This window comes from Plecotus auritus (assembly GCF_963455305.1).
Source record: "Plecotus auritus genome assembly, chromosome: 11".
NCBI lineage: Eukaryota > Metazoa > Chordata > Mammalia > Chiroptera > Vespertilionidae > Plecotus > Plecotus auritus.
The window spans coordinates 4,489,941-4,508,259 of NC_137777.1; the positions used below are offsets into that span (position 1 = coordinate 4,489,941).

Sequence of the window (18,319 nt, forward strand, 5' to 3'; positions counted from 1 at the left end):
ACAAGATGGCCAGCAAGGGAGGGCAGTTGGGAGGAAACAGGTCTGCAAGGGAGGGCAGTTGTGGGTGATCAGGCCAGCAGGGGAGGGCAGTTGGGAGGAACCAGGCCTGCAAGAGAGGGCAGTTGGGGGCAATCAAGCCTGCAGGGGAGGGCAGTTAGGGGTGACCCAGCCAGCAGAGGAGGGAAGTTGGGGGTGACTGGGTCTGCAGGGAAGGGCAGTTGTGGGGGACTCAGGCCTGCAGGGGAGAGCAATTGGGGGGTACCAGGCCTGCAGGGGAGGGCAGTTAGGGGTGACCAGGCCTGCAGGGGAGAGCAGTTGGGGGGGACCAGGCCTGCAGGGGAGGGCAGTTAGGGGTGACCAGGCCTACAGGGAAGGGCAGTTAGGGGTGACCAGGCCTGCAGGGAAGGGCAGTTAGGAGTGACCAGGCCTGCAGGGGAGGGCAGTTAGGGGCAAACAGGCTGGCAGGGGAGCAGTTAGGCATCAATCAAGCTGGCAGGGGAGTGGTTAGGGGGTGATCAGGCTGGCAGGCAGAAGCAGTTAGGGGCAATCAGGAAGGCAGGCAGGCGAGCAGTTGGGTGAGCTAAATCAGAAAGCAGGTCTAATTAAGCAAGTTTATTCTATATATATAAAAGGCTAAGTTGACTCGCGCATGCATGATACATATAAAGCTCTTGCTGGCACCAGTCACACCTGTGTGTTTCAATCTGTCATTGTCAATCACGAATTTGGTTGACACTATTATTATAAAGGGTGAATGGTGATATTAAAATATTTCTTCTAATTATTTTCCTTTCAATGTGCACGAATTCGTGTACCAGACCACTAGTCTATTAATAAATATTTACAGGGTCCTACTGCATGTAGAGCATCATGCTGTTTATTGCCTGTAATCCTCACAAAATCCACGCAGCAGCCCGCTGACCAATGGATAACCTTTCTCCATCAGATTGTTATGATTCTCCTTATTTTATTAAGTTCTCAGACACTTTCTGGGCAAGCTCTTCTTTTGCATCAAGCAATTTATTTTGGGGCCAATATGACCCCGTTTTAATTATTTTAGCCTTGTAGTATAGTTTAACTTCCTTCTTTTTTTAAATTTTATTTTTTATTGACTTCAGAGAGGAAGGGAGAGAGAGAGAGAGATATCAGTGATGAGAGAGAGTCATTGATCGGCTGCCTCCTGCATGCCCCACACTGGGGATTGAGCCTGCAACCGGGCATGTGCCCTGATCAGGAATCCAACCATGACCTCCTGATTCATAGTTTGATGCTCAACCACTGAGCCACACCAGCTGGGCTAGCTCCCTTCTTGAAACTCCCCCTTTCTTTGTTCTGAACTTGCTGAGTTTCTCCCCTCTGACACTTCTCCCCACCCCAACTTACACTTTCCCCTTCCCTCCCTATCCCCTCTTCCCTCCTCCCTCCCCTTTTTCTCCTCCCTCCCCTCTCGTACCCTTCTCTCTTTTACCCTCCTTGGCTAACTTCTCCAGGCAAATCCAGCCCCTCTGACCATCCCTTGTGTGCTAGGATAGATTCTTGGCTTGGCCTGCTCACGGCTCTCTCCTTCGCCCAAGCTTCAGACAGAAGGGGAGAGGGTGGGAAGTAAAGGCATCCCTGTGCTGCAGGAATGGAGGGTTTCTCTAACCACCTCAGTGCCATGGTGGGAGGGAGGGAGAATTAGGCCCCAACTGCAGGACCCTCAAGTCCCCTGCTTGTGGTTTACAAGATCCAGCCCGAACGCCCTGTGGCCCCACCTTCCTCTGCTCTTTGCTGTTCCATAAGCTCAACGGACACCTCGCTCGCCTGTGCGCTTGTCCTCTGGCCTCCAGGAGAGCTCTTCTGGACATTCACATCCTTGATCCAGCTGGTCATTTAGGCCGTCCCTTAAAATGTCACCTCTGCCATGAGGCCTTCTGAGGATGACAGGTCCATGTAAAGAAGCTCCCACATCTAGCATGACAACCTATTTTGCCCCCTCACAGCATTTGCCCACAGTGGCAATCATACGGCTTCTATTTGTTTTTCTGTTCCTGCTTCCACCTTTCGCTGGGATACGCGGTGTGAACGCAGGCACCTCCCAGGACCTGGTCAGGGAACCTTGCCCCGCTGGGCAGAAGCTCGCTCCTGAGGGTTTAGTCATTGATTCCCTGAATGAGAACAGAAACTCAGGCAAGACAGGGAAGGAGGGCCAGGAGCACGAGTTAGGAGCTAAGCGAGAAGCCAGGATTCGGATTCCGTGCTCTGCCCAAGTCCCCAGCCCTTGGTTCGCCCAGGCTGGTGGAGGCCGGGCTGGCCCAGGGCCCAGGGAGGCGAGCGCCCGCCGTCCACCGAACCGTGAACCACGAACCCAAGGGAACTGGGAGCAAGACACTACCACGGAGCGGGGGCTTCGCGGTGCTCTCGGCCTGGGCCAACCCAGCAACTTGGATTTTACTGAGGAAGTGCAGATACCGGGTCGGGAAGTGACAGAAAACGTAAAGCTGCGGTGGCCAGGAGAAGCAGAGGGAGACCCCACTCCCGGCTTCCTCCCCTTTGCCCCCCACCTCCGCTCTGCCCGGGGAAAGCCCAGCGCCCACGGGAGCGCGGAGAGTCCCGCGGCGCGGTGGCCTGAGCGGCTGCCCAGGCGCTCCGGGCCATGGGGCGCGCAGGGGTGGGGGCTGCGGGGAGGGCGGGGCGCCGGCGGGGCGGGACGATGCGGCCCCACCCCGCGAGGCGTGCAGGAGGCGGGTTGCGCTCGGCCCGCGGCTCTCCTCGCTCTCCGGCAGCTGGTGCGGGCTGAGGCTGGAGCAGCAGGAAGGGGGCGGTGGGAGCGCGGAGGAGGGAGGAGGCGGCGGCGGCGCGTGTGGCTGGCGGGCGGGCGGGAGGGCGGTTGGCACCGGCTTGTAAATAAACTGCGATGCTGTCTCGGGCTCGCCGGCCTGGGTGCCGCCGCCCGGGAGCGCGGGTGCCAGGCTCCTGCCGCCGCGCGCCCTAGCGCTTCCGCGGCAGCCTCGCGCGCCCTCGCCCTCTCCCCGCAGCCCTCCCGCCTGCGCCCCCCGGGGTCCCGCGGCTGACACGCGCGGGATGTGACCCCCTTTCACCCTGTCCGGTCTCCCCTGACCTCCGGGGGGCCCGCCTTTGCCTGCTTTTGGGGCGGTGGGTGGGGAGGGGCGCGCGGATCATGGCATTGGAGTTCCCGGGCTTGCAGCCGCCGCCGCCGCCTCGTCCACGCACCCCGAGCGCCCCTTCTTCCCGTAGCAGCAGCGGAGGAGGCGAAGCGGCCGGCGGGGGCGAGGCAGATGGGGCTCAAGGCGCGCAGGGCGGCTGGGGCGGCCGGCGGAGGCGGCGACGGGGGCGGCGGAGGCGGCGGGGCCGCTAACCCGGCGGGAGGGGACGCAGCGGCAGCCGGCGATGAGGAGCGGAAAGTGGGGCTGGCGCCCAGCGAGGTGGAGCAAGTCACCTTGGCGCTCGGGGCCGGAACGGACAAAGATGGGACCCTGCTGCTGGAGGGCGGCGGCCGTGACGAGGGGCCTCGGAGGACCCCGCAGGGCATCGGGCTCCTGGCCAAGACCCCCCTGAGCCGCCCTGTGAAGAGGAACAACGCCAAGTACCGGCGCATCCAAACTTTGATCTACGACGCCCTGGAGAGACCGCGGGGCTGGGCGCTGCTCTACCACGCGCTCGTGTGAGTACCTGGCGTTCGGGGCGCCTCTGGGCGGCGGCGCAGGTTGGGGTTCGGGGTGGAGGCCTGAGATGAGGACTCCGGGGCTTTGCATGGCATTGGAGACCAGCCTGCCCCCAGTGCGCGCGTCTCTGCCGGTTTGGTCTGTGTCCGTTAACCACTCTCTGGGTGTCGGACCCCAAGGCTTAAAAAAGGTCCAAGCGTGGTCCCTCAGACCATTTGGAGGTTGGATTGGCATGTTTGCGCATTGATGACACCTTCTCCAGAGGCTGGTATCCAATCTGGAAAGAATTATGTGATTTTTCCAATGAATGTGGAGGTTGAGCAGGATAAAGCGGCTCCTCCCTTGTCCGCTGTGTTGCTTGGGGCGGGTCCCTTCTCTTGGGATCGCTACTGAGTTTGGAGGATGCATCCTGGAGTTGGGATGGGAGTTGCCCACAGTGGGGGGTGGGGTGTTGGTTGCTTGTGCCCCCCTTCTTAGGGCTGCATCCTGGTCTAGAAAAGGTCCTGGCGTTGCTGTAATGGGGGACTTGGACTGGTCAAAGTGCATGTCTTTGAGTTCTTTTTCGGGAGGTTAATGAGAGAGAGTGTGTGTCTCAGGCTCCATGCCTAGACTGAGAGGCTGGGGCTTACCCGTGCCAGAGGGGGAGTGCCCTGAGGCTTGTTTTGGCTGAAACATCTCGGTGACTCGGTCCTGAGCTCCCCTCTGCCTCCACCGCTGCCCGGTCTCCTGCTTTGGCTGGGCAGGAACACGGTGGCGGTGTGTGTGGAGGGGCCTGGGCTGGAGGTGTGCCCCTGGGCGCCCTCCCCCAGGAAAAGTCTCCCTGCAGCCAGGAGGTAAATGTGTGTGCACCCCACACTCTGGATAGAACATCTTCCCGTGTTTGGGGAGAGGGAGAGGATGGGAGAGGTGGCTCCTCCCCCAGGAGGGGGGTCAGGGCTGTAGGCTCACACCTCTGGGCTGGCAGGGCACATCACCCCTTGCCTCCCCTTGCCTCCGGTCTGCGGCTTAGTCATCCTGATGGCTGCTTCTTACGAGGCCGGACCTTACTGGGTGGAGAACTGGCCATGACCTTGACCCCTTATAAGCGTTTCGCTTTGGTTATTCCTCTCTGCCCTCCTCCATGATTGATGGGGCCCCAAGGGAGTTCAGAAAGCCTTGGAGTTACATTACCTGCCAATCTTCCTGGGTTGGAATGCTTTCCCAGATTTGGCCACCAGGTGGGGTTGTTGGCACAGAACCTCTGAGTTGGCAACAGGTTTCTTTAGAGAGGTCACTGAAGCCTAGAGAGGTGGCCTCCCTGGAAACAGGTACCAGCAGGAGGGAGGGGGCATCCAGCCAGGAGCATGGGTTTAGGGTGGCCTAGCCTTTGGCATCCTTATATATTTGCAGGTATAAGTGGTGGGGAGAAGGGTTAGCAGTTAATTGCTTCTCCATTTGCTTTCTTCAGGTGGTAAAAAGGGATTAAAAATGCATTTATCTCGCTGTCTCTAACACTGGATTTAGTGAAATTGAACTGCAGTTAATACTGGAATATGTGATAATAAAAAGGCACGAGTTATTCGAATGCACACAAACATACACAGACTCACATGTTCTTTTGCACGTAAATGGGGTTCAGTACTTATTGGATGACTTACAAATGGGGGGGTGGGGGGGGGGAGGCGGGCGCGTCCCCCTGGAGCTTGTGGGCTTAGTTTTTTTTCTTCCACCTTTTCCAGCCACACCCCAGGCCTGCCTTGCCCAGTCTGGGGAAGGGGTAGCTGAGGCCTGTGATTGCCAGAGTCTCGATAAGCCTTCTCTAGAATTATCCACCACCCAGAAGCAGGTATGAGAATGCCAACACCTGTAGCCTCAGTTGCCCAGAAGGTTCCAGGAAAACATAAGACGGTGGGAGAGGGAAGAGTTGGATACCTAGCGATGCGGCCAGGAACTTCTAAATGATCACCATGGACTTGTGAGGTGGGAATTACCTACATTTTGTAGATGAGAATATGAAACCTTCCAGGGAGAAAACGACCTGTCCAAGATGCCACAGCTAATGGTTCCTGAGCTCCCGTCTGAATGCAGTGGGCCAGGTCTGTTTCCGAGCCCGGATGCCTGTTCTGACCCTCTGCCAACAATGACAGAACGCTTAGTATTTTCACTGGGTGCCCCATTGGTAACACAGGGCTCCTACCTCCCTGTAATGCCTCTGCCTCCCCTTCCCAGCTCCCAGTTGGCAAATGGCTAAAAATGGGCTTTGGAATGAAAACGGGGGCTGCTCAGAGTTAGAGAATGTGGGATGGGCTGGGGGGGCGGGCGTGGGATTGTGGATTCAGCTTAGTTTGGATGGTGCAGGAAAGCCGTGTGGGGCTGGGTCGAGCGGATGTCGCAGGTTAAGTAGTTAGGGGGTGACTTGTACATCCTCCTCCAGCTTAGGAGGAAGTCCAGTCAGTTGAACAAAATTGAACCTTTCATTGGTGATTCAGGATTTTGCAAGACACTGAAACCATCCATGGATGCTTCGAACCATCCATTACCTGTTCGGAGCTGTGGCTAATGGTGTGAGGGGGCCAGGAAATTGGGCTACCTGTGCTCACAGTCTAGTGCAGCCGTGGGCAAACTACGGCCCGCGGGCCAGATCCGGCCCGTTCAGCTGTTCTGTCCGGGCTGTGGAGCCGAAAGAGCGGAGGGTTCTCTTGCTCTCCCCTCCGCTCCTTTACTTTGAATTTATATTAGTTCACACAAACACTCCATCCATGCTTTTGTTCCGGCCCTCCGGTCCAGTTTAAGAACCCATGGTGGCCCTCGAGTCAAAAAGTTTGCCCACCCCTGCTCTAGTTCCTGGTTTGTTTTGTTTGTTTTAAATGAACCAGACCCACGAGATGAGATTTTTCTCCCCTCTGTTCTAAAGGTAGAAGACAGCAAATGTGGACACCAAAGACCCCACCCCTTTGCCTTAAATGTCCCTCCCCCTTGCTCCTGGCCGCTCACTTGGCCCAGCTCTGGGGGCACCTCCTCCGGGAGAAGCTCTTCCAGACCCTCCAAACTGAGCCGAATGGCCCCCTTTCGGCAGCAGCCCCAGTCCTAGGATTTTGCTTGATGCACTGGATCCATCTGCCTGCTCGTCTCTCCAGTGAGCTGAGAGCTGCTTGGGAGCAGGGGCTGTGTGTTCCTTAGCATCCTCAGGCCCAGCAGGCTGCGGGCCCCTGGAGTTACTCAGCAAGCCTTTCCTGGATGGGTGAGTGCAAGGACTCTCTCAGGTTTGCGAAGACTCCGTTCTGTACAGCATTCCCATTGTAACAACAACAATAGTAGGCGCCCAAGGTCAGCATGTAGGATTTTACTGATAAGAATGGTTCTTGAAGGCCTTACAATGGACTCTGGGGAGGGAAAGAGGAGGGAGACCGTGCCCCGAGTCCAGGAAGGCTGGTCTCTTCTCTGCTTTGTTAGTCTTACAGCTGAGAGGGACTCTGGTGCTGTGGGCAAGGTGCTGGGCTCGGAGTTCCCATCCGGCCTTGGCCTTAAGTCTGTGCTTTGCATGAGCCAGGTTGGGGGTGACCTGTTGTTGGGGAGGACAACGCTGCCCTAACACAGGGTGGTTTTCAGACCTAAAGACAACGTGGGGTATGAATGGATTGGCCCGGCATCAGTGTTCATTAGGGGTCTCCGTCTCCTTGTCATGCGCACTGGCCACTGTGCTGCCCGGCATTGCCTCGCGACTCCGCTTCCTGGCCTGTTGGGCATTGTTGCTGGATTGGCGTTGCACAAGCACCCCTGCCCTGCCCACCTCTCCATGGCCTGCTGGGTGTGACCAGTCACTCACCCCTCCACAGACCAAGGGGGAAACAATCACAAAGACTACCCACTGGCTGACTTTTCATTTTGCTACAACCATAGGTTTGACAAGGGGTTACTGTCCAAAATACACAGGGAATTCATACAGCTCAATAGCAAGAAAGCAAATAATCTGATGAAACCAAAGGGCAAAGGACCCAAGTGGTCATTTTTCCAAGAAGATATACAAATGGTCAACAGGTACATGAAAAGGTACTCTAGCTCACTAACCATCAGGGCAATGCAAATTAAAATCACAGTGCGGTCTCGCCTCACCCCTGTTAGAATGGCTGTCCAAGAGACCAAAGCTAAGTGTTGGCAGAGATGGAGAGGAAAGGGAACCCAGTGCCGTGCCGGTGCGGTTGTAAATTGGTGCAGCCACTACGGGAAGCAGGATTGGTTGAGCTGGACGCACTTCCGCTTTTTATATAATTTAAAAAGTTCTTGAATTACAGTTGGCGTACAGTATTGTATTAGTTTCAGGTATGCAACATAGTGGTTAGACAGTTACGTAACTTGCCCTGTCAGAGGGGCTGTCATCAATAAGTCAACAAATGACAAGTGTTGGCGAGGGCGTGGAGAAAAGGGAACCTGTTGATCAATATGCTGTTGATGGGAATGTAAATTGGTGCAGCCCTGTGGAGAGCAGTATGGAGGTTCCTCAAAAAAATGAAAATAGATCTACCGTATGACCCAGCTACTCACTTCTGAGTAGTTACCTGAAGAAATCCAAAGCACTAATTCCAAAAGATACACGCGCCTCTGTGTTCATTGCAGTGTTGTTTACCGCCCGATAAGCGATCGGATGCAGAAGATGTGGAATATATGCACAATGAACACACTTGCTTAGATTCCTGGATTCCATATAGTCCCTGTCTCAGGTACCTTGGGCTTTGTCCAGGTGAGACAGACACACAGGAGCAAGGCGCATTCATTTCCAGGCCGCACATGCCGAGTCAAGTGCAAGCCTTGTGCCAGGCCCTGAGCCACAACACTTCACCTGTGGAGAGAGACTTGAAACAACGGAATCGACACAGTCCAGCAAATGCAAGACAGCATGCGGCGAGGAGCCGAGGCGAGCAGACAGTGGGGGGGGGGGGGGGGGGCGGGGGGGGCACTGGGAAGCCTCCTGCATCGCATCAGGAGAAGGATTTGGAGATGGCAAGACCGATATCAGCACCAAGGTTCAGGCCACCTCTGGGTTTGCAGGGGTCACGATGCGAATCAGATCCCATCTACACTGCTGCCACGGAAGAGCTACAGGAGGTTGCTTGGAATGTGTTGCTGAGAAAACAAATGGGGTTAGAACTCAGGACCGAGATGGCTTTTGTGTGTGGTTTACGGATGAAGGAGAGTACAGGCCCACGCGCTTGGTCCGTGGAGTGTGACATCGCAGGCTCTGCGTGGCTCCATCCCCTGCGTTGCTGTCCTTGCTGCAGCCATCAGGGCTCAGATCTGGTTCCTCCCCTCCTTTCCATCCTTCAAGAGACACAACATCCTCTGGACCCTGTCAGAGTGTCAGAGTTGAGTTGGGGCATATAAATAATACCAACGTAACAATAATAACCAAGGTTTTTACATGGTTTCATAGTTTATTATATCCCCCCTTTGGGCAACATCACCAGGGTGCCTGCTCTGTATGTATTAGCAACAATGGCTGTCACAGCGGGTGCCTTCTTACAAATCGCACCAAGTCTGGTTCTCCTGAGCCAGTGTTGTATCTGCGGGCAGGCCGCTGTGCACGGAGCTCCTTGGGCGTTGACCCCTCGATTCGCTGTCACTTTGTTGTAGCATCTTAAGTCCAGCTCTACCTTGTGGCTGTCTTTTGAGGGGGACAGGATGACATATTATACCCCACGACTTGAAAATACAGAGCGGGGGAATGGGGAATGTGTTCATCCAGCGGCGGCCTCTGTGCCTGTGGAAAATCTCTCACACTATCGCTCAGTTCATCTCCCCGCCCTGCCCCTCCTAAAATCCCAGCGTGGCTTTATCTCTCCCACATACACTGGTTACAGCGGCTTCTACACCGAGCAATGTCAGTCCAAACAATGAAACCTCAGGCTTCAGGAATCAGCAAGTCGAATCAGACTTATCAGCAGATAGTTACTTAAGGGCATTTTATGGGGTTTTGATGGATCCAGCACTGGGAGTCACTGGGTGGATTACAAAACCCAGAGGCCATCGGAGCTGGAAAGGACGCCGGAGGGGAGGAAACCGAGGCCCAGGGCTGTAGGGTCAAAGGGAGGATGCAGAGGCACGTGCTCTTCATCCAAGGCTGGTCCATTCGGCCAGGCCAGCCTCCCCTGGTGGCCCTCCAGCGGCTCTGTGACAATGGGGCACCCTCACCTGCAGCAAGTGAACTCAGGGGTGCCTCACTTAGGATCTGGGTCCAACGACTAGACAAAAAAGAGTGAAGCCAGGAGTGGGCTCACTGGGCATCCGTACACAAGCTCCAGTTAGCCTCTTGCCAAGGAGGGTTTCTCCTCCTGCTGAAGTTCCCAGTGCCCACATCCCATTCTCTCTCTCTCTTTTTATTTTTATTTATTTTTTAAAAATATATTTTATTGATTTTTTACAGAGAGGGATAGAGAGTTAGAGACATCAATGAAAGAAACATCGATCGGCTGCCTCCTGCACACTCCCTACTGGGGATGTGCCCGCAACCAAGGTACATGCCCTTGACCGGAATCAAACCCGGGACCCTTCAGTTCCCAGGCCGACACTCTATCCACTGAGCCACACCGGCTAGGGCTCTCTCTCTCTTTTTAAAAATATATTTTTATTGATTTCAGAGAGGAAGGAAGAGAGAGATAAGAAACATCAATGATGAGAGAGAATAGGCTGCCTCCTGCATGCCCCCTACTGGGAATCAAGCCCACAACCCGACATTGTGCCCTTGACCAGAATCAAACCCGGGACCCTTCAGTCCACAGGCCGATGCTCTATCCACTGAGCCAAACCAGCTAGGGCCAGATCCCCTTTTCTCCATCCCCTACCCCTATCCACTCCTCCACCAAGAGTCCTGTATACTAATCTCTGATCTCTATCGAGTTCAACACTGAGTTGAGACATTCACAACCTTCATAACAGTGATAACAAGTGTCTGTAGCCGTTCGGGTTGTTTATAATGTCACCTGTGGGGCAGCACCACCATCTGTTCCATTTGTGGAAACCTGATTTGTTTTCATTAATAATAGTCACTGACGTGTATGGAGTCATTTCCCTGGGCCACGTGTATGGAGTCATTTCCCTGGGCCACGTGTATGGAGTCATTTCCCTGGGCCACGTGTATGGAGTCATTTCCCTGGGCCACTCTAGAAGGTTCTCCTGAGGGGGGGTGTGGTGACTTGAGGTTCACCAGAGTTTCTGTGCTTTCTTGGTGGTTCTTAAGTAAAGGGAGTCTCCTGGCCCAAGGCTCATGGTAATTCGGTGGTATTTTCTCCCCTCATTATTTTTTTCCTTTAGGATAGTCATTCAGGAAAAAAATCCGAATTGAAAGTCTTTGTAAATAGGTCGGTTTGCTGCCTGGCATCTTATGATAGCTCGTCCTTCTGAGCCCTTTGGGTGCCAGGATTGGAGCGTTCTTAAAAGCAGCCCTGAAACTTGGCCACTGTCTGCGTTATCCTGTGGGGTAAGGCGCTGTGTTCTATTGGGGTTGCGGTGTGTTCACGTATTAGTCATTCTCACCAAATACAACAGGAGAGTTCTTTGAAGTGAGCATGGAGGAAGGACTTCCGTTCTGCCAACACCCATCCGGACTGGCTTTGCGATGCTTTTCAAAGACTGAAGCATCGTACTCATTTATAACGTGAGATACATTAGCATTTTCAAAACAACACTCCACTAGACGGTCCAGCTGCTCTCACAAATTTGGTTGAGAAGACGGCGGGATCTTGGTTGTGAGGTGTGGGGCCCTGCCTTCGCCCTTGGCCTGGCTTCCGGTTTCCTGGAGAAGTCATTCACATTCACCTTCAGGATTCTGGAACAGAAAAGGGGAACGTTGAGATTTCTCAAATTCCTCTTTTGTGCCATGATTTTTTAAAAATATTTTTTTATTGACTTCAGAGATGAAGGGAGAGGAGAGAGAGATAGAAACATCAATGATGGGAGGGAATCATTGATTGGCTGCCTCCTGTATGCCCCACACTGGGGATCGAGCCCGCAACCCGGGCATGTGCTTTGACCGGGAATCGAACCGTGATCTCTGGTTCATAGGTCGATGCTCAACCACTGAGCTGTGCTGGCTGGACTGTGCCATGATTTTAACACCTTATTTGGCTGGGAAGAAATCTCACAGGAATATCTTATTTTTAAAAAATTCTTTTTAGGTTTACTATATATGCCTCCAAATATCTGTGGATCAAACGTAGGTGTGATCATTCAGCAGACATGAGTTCCAGGCCTAGCTGATGCCGGGCCTTGGGCTAGGAATAGGGGGTCCAGTGGTGGCTAAGTCAGTGCCTGCCCTTGAGGGGCTCCAGGTCCAGTGGGTAAATGAGAAATTGCACAGTGGGTGACGCTCACTCTACCATACCTACCGCAGACCCTCGGATGGCATCCTTTCCTTATAATGTTGAGGAGATGCCCTTGGAACTCAGCTCTTGTTGTATCAATTAGCCTGGGGTAAAACTGGTTTCATTATATGCTGGTTCACCGAACTGCCAAGGGCCTGTTGATGACGTTGAGTGAGGACTTACTGTGTCTCCGAGTCTACTCGGGGCGCAGGTACAGTTGCCGACACCGTTGAAGTGAGTCAGGGAAGATACGCGTGGGAAGAAGTAGATTTCAGGGTCAAAGACCATTCTTCCTTCATTGTGTCATTTACAGCCGAGACCATGGCTGTGTCACTGAGCACTCGAAGGTCTGCTTTATTCCTGCTCTAACGGAACAGGGCTGGACTCCACGGAAGGGAACGCGGGATCGTAACACCCAGAGCTGGGTGAACCCTGAGCTATGTAACGCGGCTGGAGACGTGCTTCAGGCTGTCCCTTCCATGAGTGCAAATCTTCACTCTCTGTAGTCCAGAGCCTCGCGGGACACCGGGCACACCAGCCAGACAGAACGGAGTCCTAGTAAAGGAGAAAGATGGAGCAGTGGTTTCTGGGGGGCTGGGCCTTCTGTGCCCAAGTCAAAGGGCACAGAAGGCTCGCTGCCTTTCCCACCCAACGTGGTGGAGGGTATGAGATCCGGTCGGGAAGCCCTGAGCAGCCCGCTGAGCCGGAAAGAAACGACTGGGTGTTCTCTACCACGTGATGGACGCTACTGCAGTGAAGGATAGTGGGTGGTTGGAGGTGGGGGGTGGATACAGGTGACCTTGGGAGACTTCCCACTGTGTGGCCCACTCCCCTCTCACTCGGCATCTGGAGCAAGATCATTGGGCTGGAGGAGTCCTGATGGAACACAGGGGCGCTGGACCAGGGGGCAGGGTAGCGGGGCTCTTGTCTTGGGCTCTTTGACGTCACGTATGGGGGGTTCACCAGGAAGTAAGTGCGGAAGGATGGGTTAGACAGGGCTCCCGTCTTCAAATACCCCGCCCTCTAGACAGGCGGCAGACATGCTGTGACCACACAGGGAGGCAGGTGGCCTCGTAGTCAGGATGTGGGCTCTGCCATCAGACATGGGAGCAAATCCCTGTTTTCTTACCTGTGTGACCTCCAGTAAGTTGCTTAACCTTCCTGAGCCTCAAATTCTTCATCGGTAAGATGGGATAATATGACCTGCCCCTCCGACCACTGTGACTGCAGGGTGGCATAATGGCTGTATAGCAGCGGCCCCATACTATTGATGACAGTGGTAACCAATGACTCTCATGCCAAGGCAGATTGGCACATAGACCTAGGCCCAAGTACAGACAGACCTACCTCTGAACCAACCGACCGTTGTTCTGAGATCGGATCATGGCAGGCTTCCTGGTGGAGGCAGCCTTCGACTTGGGCACAGAAGGCTCTAGCGGTGTCAGGGTCTGGGTTAGGGCTAAAGGCAGAAGGAGTAGCTTTGGCAAAGCCTTGGAAGTGAGAAATGCAGCGGGTGAGTCAGGTGCGATCGCTCCCAGTGGCTGAAGCTGGAGGCTCTTTGGGTCGGGGTGGGGGTAGCTGGGTGGTGAGAAGATGAAACAGGAAATGTAGTTGGAGGGGTCAGACCTTTTTAAACTATGGAATTGCTGTGCAGCCTTGAACAAGAAACCCCCATGTCTCTGTCCTTCCCTTCTTACCCGAAAAATCAGGAAGTTGGATACTTCAGAGGGTTTCTCAGTGAAGAAGCTGTTTGCATTGGGGATGTGACCGTTCCTCATTGGGCAGGAACGTGACACATTTTGCAGGATTTTCGGCATTGGGGCCCGCCTATAGGATGCCCCAAGAGCCAGTGAGGTGTGGTAAACCAGATGACTCCCAGGCCTTTCCAAAGGCTCTGAGGGGATGGCCGTAGCCTGGCCTGAGAGCCACCTGATGGGTCTGCCTCAGGTTCCCAGCGGCGGCGATGCGTGAAGTACAGACACAGGTGTGGGGGCGGGGGCTGGGGGCAGGCGGAAACTGGCAGGGTTGGCCTAACTGGCTCCTGAGCTGAACGTTGGGCTCAGGTCAAATGCCCACAGACATCCTTTCAAAAGGCGGGCCTTACCTAAACACACACCACACGCAGCACTCACACAGAGACACACCCTCCACCCCTAAGCCCCAGTGTTTGGAACATTAATTAGTGTCACTGCATGAGACAAATTAAGCTGGGGACCTTGGTGCTTCATCTGGAAAAAAATAGCGCTGCAAAATGCTGACGTCGGAAGCGGCAGAGCAGGGCACGCGTTCCTGGGATCTCACCAACACACAGGCCCTCTGGGCTGCGGAGCCCGCTGTCCCAGGAGCTCGCGCCCTTCGGCTGGATGGGGGGTGCTTTGTGGATGAAAAGATGGCTTGTTTCAGATGAGAAAGGCCTGTTGGAGCAGGGACTCTTGGGTAGCCTGCAAGTGTCTGAATCCCAGTTGTGTGACCTAACGCCAGCTCTCCGGATCTCTGTTTTCCCATCTGTGAAATGGGGATAGTCACAGTACCGACCTCAAGTGTAGACGTGAGGCCATGGAGGCTCGGAGAGGTTGGGTGACGTGCCCAGGGGCACAGAGCTGCGTGGAGACCTGGATGGGCCTGAGTCCCAGCCATTGCTTCCCCTCCCAGTCTGTTCCCGGGCCCTTCTCCCTGCGCTCCAGCCAGCCTGGCGCCCCGATTCATCCTGCCGGAAGCTCTGCCTTGGCAGCCTTGGCAGGTTCCCCATGAGTATCCCAACCAGATCGTGGCTGCGTCACAGGCAGGAGCCGTGCGTGATATGTTTTCTTCTCATCGACAGTGCCAGGCATGATGCTGGGCACAGACTCCATGTTTAACACACACTGACGAATCCCCTTGGCCTTGCAGCAGCCAAGCCCAGTTCCAAACAAAACCCAGATCTGAACTCCGCTGCTGGAACGCTGAGCGCGCTGACTTCCGTGGGGACTTGGCGGCCGTGTGAAGGGTCTGTGCCCTGGAGGCCAGGGCAGATCCGCTGCCGTTTTCTCACAACCACCCCGGCCCGGTAGCAGAACTGAGTCAGCCTGTTGTGTGGACTCGGGTCCAGGTTTTAAGCCGGTCGTTATCTACTCTCGGAGATGACAATAGACAGTTTGATGGGAATTGATTTGTTGCAGTGCAGCTTTCTGGAAGGTAGGGAGTTTGGGTTGAAAGGGGACCAGGAAGGAGCTGGTCGGCCTCAGCCAGGGGCCCGGGGGGCTCCGTCAGCCTCCAAGGGGCCTCTCAGGTTGAGCCCCAGGCTGTGTTGTGAGAAGAGCTGGGGATACAAAGATTGATATTTTGTGGTCTCTGGCCTCAAGGAGCCCCATCTACTGGTTCTGGGCAGCCCAGTGTCTCTGCCCTCACCCCTGCAATGTCTCCTCCAGCTTCCACTCTTGCTCACCTCCCTCCATTCTCTACCTGGAAGGCATGTACACAGCTCCAAGCCCTCAGTGGCTGCCTAACTTTGGCACAAACCCCTCTCTCCTTGCCGAGACTCAGGCCCAGTGGGATTGACCCTGGCCCCCGGCCCCTCCACCAGGCAGTCCTAGTCCCAGCTCACTGCAGCCTGCTCAGGGCACACCGGGCCCCACCTCCCCGCGGGAAGGGCCTTGACTCTTACCATTTTCTCTGCTTGGGAGACTGTCCCTTGACGTGTATAAAATGGCTTTTTTAGTTTCTCTTGGGGCCTCCGTGATCAACCACTTTCAAGTTAGTCTTCACCGTTTTTATATCCTTCAAAACACCCTGTCAGAGCCGTCGTGACCTAAGCTCTAAGTTATGTGCTTGCTTATTTGTTTGTTTCTCTGTACTAAATTGTGAGCTCCGGGTGGGCAAGGGCCATGTCAAGGTGCATGGGTCCCCACTCCCAGGTTGGGGTCTGCCCACAGTGTGTGTTTGTTGACTGGCAGAGGGGCCCAGACTGTCTAGAGGAGGGTGAGCAGGACCCCCAGAGGACAACCCGAAACTGCTGTCTTGTTCGATAGATGGAGTTGGAAGGAGGAAGTGAGGAGGCCTGTGAGCCTCACTTCCGGATAGCCCAAGTCCCATACTGTGGGTGGGGACTGCCTTTCTGTGATTTCGGGGGAGCATGCAAGGAGCAAGGGGCAGAAGAACAGCAGGAGCACCTGCTGATGAGAACTTGGCACTAGTCTGGCTTGACTGCAAGGGGATGACTGTCTTGGAAGGAAGGCAGTTGACTCATCTTTTTTTTTTTTTTAATATATTTTATTGGTTTTTTACAGAGAGGAAGGGAGAGGGAGAGAGAGTTAGAAACATTGATGAGAGAGAAACATCGATCAGCTGCCTTCTGCACACCTCCTACTGGGGATGTGCCTACAACCCAGGTACATGCCCTTGACCAGAATCGAACCTGGGACCTCTCAGTCCGCAGGCTGACGCTCTATCCACTGAGCCAAACCGGTTAGGGCCAGTTGACTCATCTTTGCTGGAAGGTGTCAGTGGTGGCGATAAATAGCACGGGGATGGAATGGTACACAGCCTTCAAAAGGAAGGGCATCTGACACACACTACAACATGCATTAACCTTGGGTGCATTATGCCAAGTGAGATAAGCCAGGCACAGAAAGGAAAATATTGTGGGATTCCACTTTTATGGCAGGGGGGGGGGGAGGCCAAGGAAGTCTCCCCAAAGATCGAGTCTTGAGCCTGATCTTTTTTTTTAAATTTAATAAATCTTTATTGTTCAGATTATTACAATTGTTCCTCTTTTTCCCCCCATAGCTCCCCTCCACCAGGTTCCCACCCCACCCTCTGCCCTTACCCCCCGCCACTGTCCTCATCCATAGGTGTACGATTTTTGTCCAGTCTCTTCCCACACCCCCCACACCCCTTTCCCCCCGAGAATTGTCGGTTCACTCCCTTTCTATGCCCTTGATTCCATTATATTCACCAGTTTAATCTGTTCATCAGATTTTTTTATTCACTTGATTTTTAGATTCACTTGTTGATAGATATGTATTTTTTGTTCATAATTTTTATCTTTACCTTTTTCTTCTTCCTCTTCTTAAAGAATACCTTTCAGCATTTCATATAATACTGGTTTGGTGGTGGTGAACTCCTTTAGCTTTTTCTTATCTGTGAAGCTCTTTATCTGACCTTTAATTCTGAATGATAGCTTTGCTGGGTAGAGTAATCTTGGTTGTAGGTTCTTGCTATTCATCACTTTGAATATTTCTTGCCACTCCCTTCTGGCCTGCATAGTTTCTGTTGAGAAATCAGCTGACAGTCGTATGGGTGCTCCCTTGTAGGTAACTAACTGTTTTTCTCTTGCTGCTTTTAATATTCTCTCTTTGTCTTTTGCTCTTGGCATTTTAATTATGATGTGTCTTGGTGTGGTCCTCTTTGGATTCCTTTTGTTTGGGGTTCTCTATGCTTCCTGGACTTGTAAGTCTATTTCTTTCACCAGGTGGGGGAAGTTTTCAGTCATTATTTCTTCAAATAGGTTTTCAGTATCTTGCTCTCTCTCTTCTTCTGGCACCCCCATAATTCTGATGTTGGTATGCTTGAAGTTGTCCCAGAAGCTCCTTACACTATCTTCATATTTTTGGATATTTTTTTCTTTTTGCTTTTCTGGTTAAGTGTTTTTTGCTTCTTTGTATTTCAAATCTCTGACTTGATTCTTGCAATCCTCTAGTCTACTGTTAGATCTCTGTATAATAGTGTATGCTTAATTTCTAGTTGGTCCTTTTTCATATCCTCGAGGTTCTCGCTAAATTTATCAGCCTTTTCTAGAAAATTCTTGAAAAACCTTATAACCATAGTTTTGAACTCTATATCCAGTCATTTGCTTTCCTCCATTTCTTTCATTTGTGATCTGTTTCTTTGTCTCCGCATTTTGGCTGCTTCCCTGAGTTGATAGAGTGGCTTTGTGTGCTAGATGTCCTATAGGGCCCAGTGGCTCAGCCTCCCCAGTTACCTGAGGTGGACACTCTTGGTGCAATCCTTGGTGGACTGTGTGCACAGTCTTGTTGTAGTTAAGCCTTGATTGTTGTTGGTATCACTGGGAGGAATTGACCTCCAGGCTAATTGGCCATGAGGATCAGCTGTGTCTATGCTGGGAGAACTTCTGTGCTGGAGACACCCTTATGGGAGAAGACTTGCAAAAGCCTCTGTGCTCAGCTTGGATGGGGCGGAGTCTCAGAGCGGAGCAGACAGCATTGGTTTCCCATCAGCCCTGCCCTAATAAGCCCCTGTGTCTCAGTGTCCCATGGTAATCGCTGCAAGTACCTGTGAGAGTAAGCCGCCCTCGAGTTCCGCCCACTGCCAGACAGTTCAGTT

The 18,319-nt window shown here is 53.6% G+C and overlaps 1 protein-coding gene across 1 annotated transcript in view; it reads left to right on the plus strand.

Moving 5' to 3' along the window:
- Positions 1-3,158: 3,158 nt before the first annotated feature.
- Positions 3,159-18,319, plus strand: part of KCNQ3 (potassium voltage-gated channel subfamily Q member 3) — a 169,114-nt gene continuing 153,953 nt past the window's right edge. Inside the window, exon 1 of the mRNA XM_080646579.1 lies at positions 3,159-3,664. Coding sequence (XP_080502705.1) covers positions 3,279-3,664 — 386 coding nt within the window. The 5' untranslated portion in view covers positions 3,159-3,278. The remainder of the gene's footprint in view (positions 3,665-18,319) is intronic.